General features: G+C 40.9%; 1 protein-coding gene across 1 annotated transcript in view; it reads left to right on the top strand.

Annotated features, from left to right (window-relative positions):
- The window catches only part of RXFP1 (relaxin family peptide receptor 1), a 433,898-nt gene that overhangs the window by 197,086 nt on the left and 224,412 nt on the right, over window positions 1-12,400 (top strand). Inside the window, exon 2 of the mRNA XM_044297992.1 lies at window positions 9,725-9,868. Coding sequence (XP_044153927.1) covers window positions 9,725-9,868 — 144 coding nt within the window. The remainder of the gene's footprint in view (window positions 1-9,724; window positions 9,869-12,400) is intronic.

The following is a 12,400-nucleotide window of genomic DNA, read 5'->3' as shown; positions in this document are numbered from 1 at the left end:
TCTCTGCTTCTTGCTTGTGGGCCAATGAGAAGGAAGCAATGCCAAGTTCACAACAATACTGTAGTAATCTGTAGTCGGGCCTGCTAAAATGTGAAGTTGCACGCAGTGCGAAAAAATATTCTAATCACTGCCGAATATATTGGAGCACTTGACTCTATCTGCAAATAAAGCTATTGTAATGTTCTGCCGTGCCAACCATTTTCTCCAGTCTCAGGAGAAACTCATGAAACTTCTAGCAGCTTGAAAAATGTAGCCAAAGTGACCAACACCTGTATTTCGCATTACACGATTTTTTTGCATGCAATAAATATTACGAATATTTTACAAAATATTTGTAAAATAACGTAAATTCGAATACAGCCCCTGCCGCTCTTCACTACTCCTTAATTTGGAATCCTCAAAGGCGCCCTGTTCTATGCAAGGAGCACCACACCACACCCCTCTTTTGCTCAAACCTACTACTGCCCTCATTCTCTCCCTCATTCCTCCCAGCACTGCCTGATTTCACCTCACAGACTTCCTACTTCTTTTGCCACAGCCCTTCCCTTGTGCTCTAGCACCATTTACTGGACAAGAGGTCACACTGCAGTCCCTTGTTACAAGGGCTCTAGCGGGCCCACTCAAGGACATTCACAGAGCTGTCCCTTAGCCACTACTGTGTTGTCTAGACTTTGTGCTTAGGTTCGCTCTCTTTGTGAAAGGTACATTTCCACCCAGTCTGTGGTCCAGAACATTCTGGATCAGGTTTTCATTAAAAATATCTTTGTACTTTTCTCCATTCAGCTTTCCCTTAACTCTGACCAGTCTCCTTGTCTCAGCCACTGAAAAACACCCACACATTATGATGCTGCCATCACCATGCTTCACTGTAGGGATGGTATTGGGCAATGCCTAGTTCCTCTAACATTACACTTAGAATTGAGGCCAAAAAGTTATTTCTTGGTTTAATCAGACCAGACAATTTTGTTTCTCACAGTCTGAGTTCTTTAGGTGCTTTTTTGCAATTTTCTGGCCACTCTGCCATAAAGCACAGATTGATAGACTGCTGCAGTGATGGTTGACCTTCTGGAAGTCTCTCCTATCTGCACACATGATCTCTGGAGCTCAGCCAAATTGACCATTGAGTTCTTGGTACCCTCTCTTACCAAGACCCATTTCCCCTAATTACTTAGATTGGTGGGGTGGCCAGCTCTAGCTTCTTCCATTTAGGAATTATGGAGGCCACTGTGCACCTGGGACCTTTCAGCGTAGCTGAAATTTTATTTGCACTTTTCTCCAGATCTGTGCCTCCACACAATCCTATCTCTGATCTCTACAGGTAGTTCTTTCCTACTCATGGCTTGGTTTTTGCTCTGATATGCATTGTCAGCTGTGAGACCTTTATGTAGACGGAGGTTGTCTTTACAAATCATGTCCAATCAACTGAATCTACCGCAGGTGAATTCCAATCAAGATGTAGAAACCTCTCAAAAGAGGATCAAGAGAAATGGGAGCCCCCAGAGCTAAATGTCAAGTGTCATAAAAAAAAGGGTCTGATTACTTATGTACATGCAAAATTATAGTCATAATAAATGTGCAAATGTTTCTAAAATTCTTTTTTCTTTATTTATTTTTTTCTAAAGAGGATTGACTGCTGATTGATGGGGGAAAACACAATTTTTTATTTTGTTTTAGCACAAGACCACAACATAAAAAAAAATATATAAAAAGTGAAAGGGTCTAAAGACTTTCCAAATCCATGGTATATTCTGTATATACTCTTATTTTCTCTTTTTTCATCAATCATATCATAACCCTATTAATTGTGTTACTTATATATTTTACATGTCTTCTAATGTTGCTGTTATATTGTGCAAATAATACTGTATATGCAATAACAATGGAGTATTTTGCAATGTACAAGAGACTGTATTTCCTTCCAAAAAAGCACCAACCCTGTTCATTATTCAAGAAAATTGGAATAAGCCCCCTTACAAGCCTTTTTACCTGTTTCTGGACAAAAAGCAAACCCCTTTTATAACCTTATACAATCCCATTTATGAACATCTATCTCTGCCTCGCTTCAACACGAAATATGAATTTACTTTCAACAGACAAATTTACAAATTTATTTTAAAATGTTCAGTTCTTTTATTTTCCCCAACAATCTTTACCACTTCTCAAGCTATATAATTTACTGCAACTTCTATTGCAACTAACTTGACTGTTTCAATCTTTTTATATAAAAAGTTCAAAAGCATATGCCAACTTTCTAAAAGCATTTAGTTAATATAAGTGTTATACAGCACATAAGTTTTATAGTCAGAAGATTACTCATGTAATTGAACAAAATGTCAAGATAAGCTACTGTATGCCTAATTTGAAGCAGTTGTACTTTTCATAATTTCAGACTATTAGTGACTGACTCATCCAGGTAATGTTAGCTCAGATACTCCTTTAAAATGAAAATCAGAGTGAGTATTCTTAGCTTTAAGTGAAAGAATTATGTATTATTTTTCATTTTACCAATATGACTTGGTTTTTCTTTTATTCAAAGGACACCTGCATTAGGTTGGATCACACATGCAACTTTTAAAGTAGTTTTTTGAGTGAATCAAAAAAGGAAAGGTATAAAAGAAAAACAAAAACTGGGTTCACACCTGAGCGTACTCTGTATGCGCTCTGTATGCGCGATTTTATCGGGCGAATACATACGCGGCTCCGGAAACGCGCTGTAAAACGCTCAGGTGTGAACCCAGCCTTATACTGCTATTCTCTTTTGTATCTGCTCATATGTTTAGCTCAAAATCTGCCACAAAGTTTACATATGCGATTCTAGCCTAAGGGTTCCTTCACACACACAATTTTTTTTTGTGTTTTAAATGCTTGCAAAAAACACTATATACTTCAATCATTTTAACACATGAGTGACACGTCACAACTGCGCCCAGTCATTGGCTGCTGAGGTCACATGACCTGTGTCAAATAGGAAATTGACACAGGTAGACTCGAGACCTGCGGCACATAAGGGGAAGCGATAGAACCGAAACCCAGTGGTGGGAATCAGATAAGCTCACCATTGTGGGTCTGACTGTGCTGCAGAGGACTCTAAAGGGATTCTGTCACCAAGTTTTTGGCTATAGAACTGCAGACCTGCACGGCTAAATCGCCGCTAGCATGTCCATAATATACCGGTCCTATAGGGCTGTGTGGTTTTAATTTCTATAAAAAAGGATTTTGCAGGTATGTAAATTAGTCTTGTATGTGTCCAAGGGGCTGTACTAACCTTCCTGGAGCCCAGCCGTGCCCAGCCACGCCCGCCTGTGAAGGAGCCCAGCACCGCCTATGTCCTCCTTTCATCAACTATAGACTGCCGTAATCTCGCAATGCGCGAGCTCGTGCATGCGCAGTGCCGGTATAGTGTTCCTTCCCTGTGCTGGCATCAGCCGCGCATTGCGAGATTACGGCAATCTATAGCTGATGAAAGGAGGAGATTCGGAGGACATAGGCGGTGCTGGGCTCCTTCACAGGTGGGCGTGGCTGGCGTGGCTGGGCACGGCTAGGCTCCAGGAAGGTTAGTACAGCCCCTTGGACACATACAAGACTAATTTACATACCTGCAAAATCCTTTTTTAAAGAAATTAAAACCACACAGCCCTATAGGACAGATATATTGCGGACATGCTAGCGGCGATCTAGCCGTGCATGTCCACAGCTCTATAGCCCAAAACTTGGTGACAGAATCCCTCTAAGGCTTGGTTTCTACATGCCAAAAAAGTGCTATGTGGCCAAGCCTCATGCATTGCCACAATTTTGTAAAGAAGTTATTGGCTGCACGATTTTTACAGATAAAAATGTATTTCACCTGTAAAAACCATGTGGCCAATAACCAGATTACAAACTTTGATAATTAATGCCACACAGCATACTACCTCTACATGGAGACCCAATCTTTGGACTTCTTTTCTCCCATTTGGGTATTCCTAAGGTCCTTTTAAGCTTACCACTTTGGGCCAACAGTTTGTTTTAAAGTTTTAGTACACTTGTGCTTTTTTCAGGTGATATTGAATCTGTCACATTGAATCCTATTAAATCCCTTCTTGTTTTACCTATCAAAAGTTTGACACATGAGCCTAAATTTGACCTTATTAATAAGTGTATTAACAGTGGTTTATTGATGTTATTACATTAGTTTATCTTAAATTTTCGCTTGAGAAATTAATATAATTATATATCATATAGTAAATGTTATTTTCTTTAGTAAACAAATTGAAATGATACAATAAAAACCTAAGTATACTCTGAGATATAGACATTTACAATGTGTTATGGCATTGGGTACCACTGTGTCAACCAACAGATTTGACTTTGGGCTCAGCAACGGAGGGTCACAATCCAGGAAATCGGTAGAAGTCAGTACACAGGGAGACAAACCAACAGACCATACTTCTGCTGGGAACTAGCAAGCTAGGTAACCTATTGGTCAGGCACCTTCCCACTGGGGAAAGTGCCTTATGTACCACAAGGTGATAGTCTGATCAAGATTAGGGCATGTGCACTAGTACGGACAGAGGGAGAGTGGGTAGGTTGACAAGCAGGCCATAGTCTACTTGGAGGGACAGAGATTCCTCAACGGTCAGACCTGCCAGCAGGGTATGGAGTGTAGGAGTCGGTTCTGCACCATTAGGACCTAAAGTGCCAGTGATGGTGGGCGAGACAACAACGGCCCTGAGCCAGCACTGCAACACGCCAATATACTGTATTATTCTTGAAAATGGGGCCCTGTTTTTCACCTCAAGGAAGTGAGCTCTGGCTACAGATCTAATTTCTGTGGGAGTTCTGGAAATAGTCAAGTTCGCATAGTTAATGAATCGAGTGGCATGGCACATGCTCAACCAGCCGCTCCATTCATTTAGGGGTTGTTCCATCCCTATTTTCATGATCACTGGGAGTCCCAGTGGTTAGAACCCCAATGATCTAAATGTTATGCCCTGTCCTGTGGATAGGGGATAACTTGCTGCAACTTGAATACCCCTTTAATTTCACATTATATTCAACAAGATAAAGGGTATGTTTTAGAATATTCCACCATACAATGTTTTTTTCCGAAAGAAGAAATACAGATTTATATTATAAATGAAATAGATGAACTGGGCACTCTCAAGATATTGCAACCATACAGAAGTTTATTTTATTTTTTAAAACAATTTTAAAACAACACAAAGATTATAACCCACGTTGTATAAAACTCTACAAATATTCAACTGTACATGTCATAAACTGTAATTGATGGCAATCTATAAATTAGACAATACGCTAGTATTGAAACTCACAAGGCATATGCATCAAGTAAAATACAATTAAAATGCTTGGCTCAATTAATAATTCACATGAATATTCACATAAAAAATCAAGTAGAATAATAAGGCAATGAATAATCGCTGGGAATGTAATGGCTATGATTTTTCGGATATAAACTGTCTCGAATTACTCCCAGAATAAGATAATGCCGACACTGTTCATATTGTCCTGCAAACTCCAATGCAAAACTGATTTAAGGCACCTTTGGTTAATTGTCCCACTTCAACAAGGTGTAGCGGCGTCCCGCTATGTATTCAAACCAGCGGCGTCCCACTGGCATAATGACACTGCAGTTTTACTGAATATCCTATTGGTAAATATTCTAAAATGGTTCGAAGATAGTCTTACCGCATAACTTTCCTCACCGAATCTCTGCAAAAAGTCGCTCTAATGGTTCTTTCTTTATATATGGCAACCAGATATATTCGAGCGATTGTAATGTTCACTTCCCACGTTGGCAAATGTTTGACACGTGCAGTCCGGTCTTTGCTAGCCTCCTGCCTTGGATAGCCTATCTAGAATAAGACATTGTTGCTTGACTGGCTGCGCGCTGCCAGTAGTGATGCAAGCACAATGTTGTAATCATTTCTATATGTATTGGCTTAGTAACTCTACTGGTTTAAAACTTCAGATTCACGCTGCCCCCCGACATGTTTCGCCGTGTTCCGGCGTCTTCAGGGGTTAGGGCAGAGTGTGTCCGGAACACGGCGAAACATGTCGCGAATCTCAAGTTTTAATCCAGTAGAGTTACTCAGCCAATACATATAGGAATGATTACAACATTGTGCTTGCATCACTACTGGTAGCGCGCAGCCAGTCAAGCAACAATATTTTATTCTAGATAGGCCATCCAAGGCAGGAGGCTAGTACTAGCAAATGGTTATAGTATTATGAGTGGTTGAGACTACTGATAATTTTAAAATCTTATAGTTAGATATTATAAGTAAAACCAATAAAGGTTAAGTTTTAGGATTTAGGAGGTGTAGGATAATAGGTGTGAGGTAGTCCTCCCTAGGACTAACATTTCTTATGTTTAATTGAATAAAACACCACATCCAAACACCATAAGGGAAAATACAGTTATTTGAAATACAGCTTAAGGCCTCATGCACACGGCCGTTGCCTGGCCTTTTTTCCGTGTGTCTTCCTTTATTTTTGGAGGATCTCCAGACATGAAGGAAAGTGAAAAAAAGTCAAGTTTGCCATGCAAATGATAGGGAAAAAACGGACGCGGATGACAATCTTGTGTGCCTTCGCGTTTTTTCACGGACCTATTGACTTGAATGGGTCCGCGAACCGTTTTCCGTGAAAAAAATAGGACAGGTTATATTTTTTTGACGGACTGGAACCACAGATCACGGACGCGGATGACAAACGGAGCATTAGCTGAGTTTTCAACGGACCCATTGAAAGTCAATGGGTCCGCCGAAAATCACGAAAAACGGAACAACGGACACGGAATGAAACAACGGTCATGTGCATGAGGCCTTAGGTGGAACATGACAAAGAGTTCAAAATGTTGTCTTCCAAATTCCAAATTATTGAACTCCAAAGGAGAGCCAGTACTTCATATAAGCTGCATCCAAGGCATAACATTCAGCTAGCCAAAATCCTACTTTGTACTGATTAGGCACAAAGAAATCAAAACAGCTGTCTGCAGATGAATAGTAAGCTTTCTCTTTTGTCATGTTACAGGGTTGAGGTGGCACTAGCAAGTCTTTCTCTGGGAGACAACTTTTTACATGATATTGCAGTGTCCTGCTCCTAGACAGTCGCATACCATTGCAAAGTGCAAGAACTGCATTTATTTTGTGCAATATGTAATGCAATGTAATGTGTAAAGCTGCTGTTTCTATATAACAGGCTGGATATTCTAGAATAATGCTGTATACTTCATCAGTCACCACTAGATGGGGCTGGTATCACCCTCTATATAAGGAGAGGAGTCAGACAGCGCAGTGTTAGAGCAAGCAGAAAGATGTAGCTGACACCCTTAGACACCCTAGCCAGGTGCTGGCCAGGGGAAGGCCAGAGAGACGGAAAATCATTTACTAGAAGCAGACCAGTGGACAATGAGTGGTATAGAGCAAGTGTGTTGGAGGTAAAGTGTTTACCAGACTAAGCGTGCATTCACACAACCGTATGAATGTGTCCGCATCCGTTCCGCAATTTTGGGTGCAGACTCATTCATTTCAAAGGGGCCGCAAAAGATGCAGACAGCACATAATGTGCTGTCCACATCCGTAGTTCTGTTCCCCGGCCCTGCAGAAAAAATTGAGCATGTCCTACAATGGCGGACAATAATAGGCATTTTCTATTATAGTTGTGGACATGTGCGGTCCACAAAACACTACGGTCATGTGAATGTAGACTTAATGGCATTTAGTGACCAGGAGATGTTTCAGATGCCTGGACACACCTAAACTACAGCTTGGACAGTTGTGGAGCTTACCGCATCCCTAAAGTGGATTCATGGATTATATTTCTGTGTGCAAACCATTCAAATAATGGAGCAGATGTGTATTGCCTGCCGCAGGGAGAACCGCCCTGTGGGTTGCTGAAACTGTATGATATGCCCCATGCCCGGATGCTTTATAGTGATAGAGTCAGACAAGAAGGTTCAGCCATAGGAAATCTACTTTCCCAGTAAAAGCAGTCTTTGAATATTGCCTTTAAGGAAAATTTGCAATTCCGTGACAATTGTGACGGTAACCTCTACCTCAAAACCGGAGGCTTCAGTAAACAACAGTTTTGTTTTCACCCTGGACTCATTATTATCTCTTCTTTACACCACAAGGTGCTGACGTCACGAATACAGGGACCCTGCCTCCCACCATAAAACATTACCATCATGGTCATGTCAGAGGGTGCCCCAAAGGAAAGAACCTATGTTCCCTTCCCGTCACTGCACGCCGGCCCAGGGAGCTTTAGGAAAACATGGATACTACTACTGCACCCATCCAGCCACCCATACTCACGTGCACCCCTGCGGCCCGGTCACTGCAATATTTTCTCATGAAAAGCTTAGATGGGACAGCCTCTTTAAGGAGAGTCTGTGCCTCTCCTTCTTGTGCGATGTACCATATTATGTATATTTGTTATTTTCCCTCTCCCCCTTCCTTATGTACAGGATGTCACATATCATATATTTTATCTGTACTGCTCCTTGGCTCTCCACCTCTCTCAGGCTACTTTCACACCTGCGTTAGGTGCGGATCCGTCTGGTATTTGCACAGACGGATCCGCACCTATAATGCAAACGATTGTATCCGTTCAGAACGGATCCGTTTGCATTATGAAGTCAAAACGGATCCGTCTTGACTTACATTGAAAGTCAATAGGGGATGGATCCGTTTTCAATTGCACCATATTGTGTCAGTGAAAACTGATCCGTCCCCATTGACTTACATTGTAAGTCAGGACGGATCCGTTTGGCTCCGCATTGTCAGGCGGTCACCAAATCGCTGCAAGCTGCGTTTTGGTGTCCGCCTCCAGAGCGGAATGGAGGTGGAACGGAGCCAAACTGATGCATTCTGAAAGGATCCTTATCCTTTCAGAATGCATTGGGGCCGAACTGATCCGTTTTGAACCGTTTGTGAGATGACTGAAACGGATCTCACAAACTGAATTCAAAACACCAATGTGAAAGTAGCCTCATTTTGTCTTTGTAAAGTGGCATGAAGGTGACTGTAAATGGAGGCATTGTCTATGAGAGGGAAGAGGAATGATAAGAACTGTAGTGATTTACATTAGTTGTATTATCCGCAGCAACCTCTTGTGGCATCAAAACAAAGGTATATCACACAGCTGTCTATGACATTGAAAATGTAAAATAAAAATTCTGATCTATGATGGCATCATCTAGTGAACATTCAGATGTATATAGGTACTTTTGTGTATTTTTAAAAGCCTATAAAACCCCTTTGAACAATGTACAGGCACCTATAAAAGTTCATAATCAAACTATGTATAAATATAGAAATGACTGATGTGTAAGTAGAGCATAGCAGGTTCATTCACACAGCGTATTCCAAGTAAAAAACTAAAATAAAATCTGTCTGAAATCCTCTGGTATTCCATCTCCCACTGTCTTGCAGTTCATATGAAGCCAATTTTCACCAACAGATTTGAAATGCGCATCATACAAAAAGTGACATGCCACTTTTTAATGCAGAATCTGTTGGCAGTCACATTCATATTGGCCAACGGAATGGGGCTAATCCAAGTGCTGATCTGCGGCATCACAAACTGCAAATCTGCTGTGTGAAGATACTCTTACTGTTTTATTGTATACTGTATATATTTCTATTTTAACTATGCTTTTGATAATACATGATTCGAAACTTTTATGAGTCTAAGTACTTTTATCTTTTATTTTACTTAGTTGCTTATTCAGAACGTGAGCACTCAGAAAACACTTGTCCTCTTGGATTCTTCCCTTGTGGTAATATCACAAAGTGCCTTCCCCAGTTTATGCACTGCAATGGAGTGGATGAGTGTGGAAATCAAGCCGATGAAGACAATTGTGGTAGGCCAGAGATGGTTTTCTAATATTTCATGCATGTGGTATGTCTGCTCATCCTGTGTCATTCCCTTCTTACTTTATCATGTTGAAGCTGATGTTCTTGTTGTACGGCTACTATTAGTCCGAGCATGTTATATAGGCTTTTGTAAATTATACTGTGTGTGCAGCATATGCAGTGTACCACAGAAGGTCTGTGCTGCAATATCCTTACAGAGGGCCTGTCACCTCTCCTGACATGTCTGCATTCCCCATGTAATAACAATTCTGGAGCATCTATTCGTACGACTATAAGTTGTGAACTTCCTCTATTCCTTCTGTACATTTATGAACGTATTGCAAGCAGTCTGCAATAAGGATCCAGCTGGGTATTACCAATTGGGGGTTGTCTCTGCTTTGACACTATCTAATCAATACTGTTAGAGACAGATTCTGCAGGTCTTCCCCCTCCCCAACTGGAAACACCAATCTGGACCTTGTTTGCAGACTGTCGGCAATGTATTTAAAACTTCCTAGTAGTAATAATAGAGAAATGGCACAATATAGAATCATCAGAGTAGATGTCCCAGGATATTACATGGGGAATAAAAGTAGTTACTAAAACAGGCTTGTCAGGAGAGGTGACAGGTCCTCTTTAAGAAAAATGATACTTAGTTATGCCAGGTACAGGACCTGGCAGGGAGAAGCATGAAAGAGCTTCAAGGAACACCAAAGACATAAATCATGCCCCCTTGGTCTCTAAACTATGTATGACACAGTGTAACGGTTTTCACAGTGGTGTTCTTTAAATGATCTATACTTAGAAGTGCACAATGGGAAATAATGCATTACTTATTTTCTACAGTAAGTCCAGTTGCCTTGATTTATTCTTTACAGATATACCATGACCTGGATAAATGAGAACCTTCACAGACAGTGGCCTCTAGTGCCCGGAATGCCAAATGACAGCTCCAATCCAATCTAGGCATAAACATTATGCAGGCAGAGCTTTTCCACAATCTCACACTATTAGCTAGCGTTTGGTGTCCCTAACAGGCTGCCCCTGCTCCACAATGCAACCTCTCGCTACACTGGCAAAACACAGAATGTAAAATGGCTGCCAGATCGAGGTTCTGTTATAGGGTGGGGGTGTGTCCATGTGCTGAAGCGTCTCAATTGGCTGTCCTGTCCCACCTGATGCATGTGTCATGGGTCAAAGTTCGGTGCAATGCAAAAGAATATGGCACCGGCAGACATCGCCATATGTTCGCATGTTCGGCGAATCGCAAACGCACAAAGTTCGCCGCAAAATGACTGTCGAGCGAACCGCAAGGCCATCTCTAGTCAGCTATTTCCATCGGTTAATGTGAGCCAAAACCAGTAGTAAAGTCTGCTCAGAGATAAGGTGCACCTGTTTTGTGTTTTTGACCCACACCCGTTTTTAGCTCAGTATTAGTGTCGGGAGCGAATATTCGAATCTCTAATTTTTGACGCAAATAACGCCACTTCGAGAATTCACGAAGATTTAGAATATAGTGCTATATATTCATATTCACGAATATTTTTTTCATCTGAACTCATGATCCCTCCCTGCTTCTTGCTTGTGCGCCAATGAGAAGGCTCCAAAGTCTTTGTCTGAGATTAGAAACATCCCTAGCAACCAATAGGAAATTTGCCTACCCCTTACTATATAAGAACCTGCCCAGCAGCCATTTTCTGCAGTTTTTTACAGTTCTGAGAGACAGTAGTGTTATTGCTGTGCTCTGTGCTTTGCTGGTTCATTACATTAGATAGTTAGTTAGCTTATATATATACTACATAGTATTATATATGGGAGATAGTCAGTGTAGGTTAGATAGTGATCTAGTGTAGCTGCCCATACATACATGATACATACATAGTGCTGTGATGTCACTAGTTCACAACAATACTTAGTGCACCAATCAGTAATATGTAGTCAGACCTGCTAAAATGTGAAGTTGCACGTATTGCACCAAAATATGCGCATCATTAATTGCCAATTCGCAATCGCGAATATATTGGAGCACTCTATCTCCAGTCTCAGGAAACTTCTAGCAGCTTGAAAAATGTAGCAAAAATGACCCACGCCTGTATTGCGTGTGCATATTACGTTGCCGATTTTCGCAATCAAGAAAATAATGGTGAATTTGCGAATTTATGACAAATATTCGCCTAAGAATTCGCAAAATATTGCGAATTCAAATATTTTCCCTGACGCTCATCACAACTCAGTACAATTGATGGAAATAACTGAACACATAACTGAAGTGTGAACTTGGCCTAAGTGGTGTGAATGTTCTAAATGTTATCTCAGAGATGTGGTACCCCCACTATCTTTGGAGCAAACACTTTAGATCTTGTGCCATAAATCCTTGGGACAAATTCAGTCCTATGTTTAGTGTCTCAAAAAGTGTTAATGTATTTATATTAAATTATATTATATTTATATTCCCACATTCTTCTGGCTCTTTGAAATTGCTTTTTAATATGACTACTTTCATGTGTTCTTCATTGTGTCCTGGGCTACAATAATGTTTA

The sequence above is a fragment of the Bufo gargarizans genome, chromosome 1, assembly GCF_014858855.1.
Source record: "Bufo gargarizans isolate SCDJY-AF-19 chromosome 1, ASM1485885v1, whole genome shotgun sequence".
In the NCBI taxonomy this organism is placed as follows: domain Eukaryota; kingdom Metazoa; phylum Chordata; class Amphibia; order Anura; family Bufonidae; genus Bufo; species Bufo gargarizans.
Note: the sequence above shows the minus strand (reverse complement) of the source record. Positions and strands in the feature narration are given on the sequence as shown.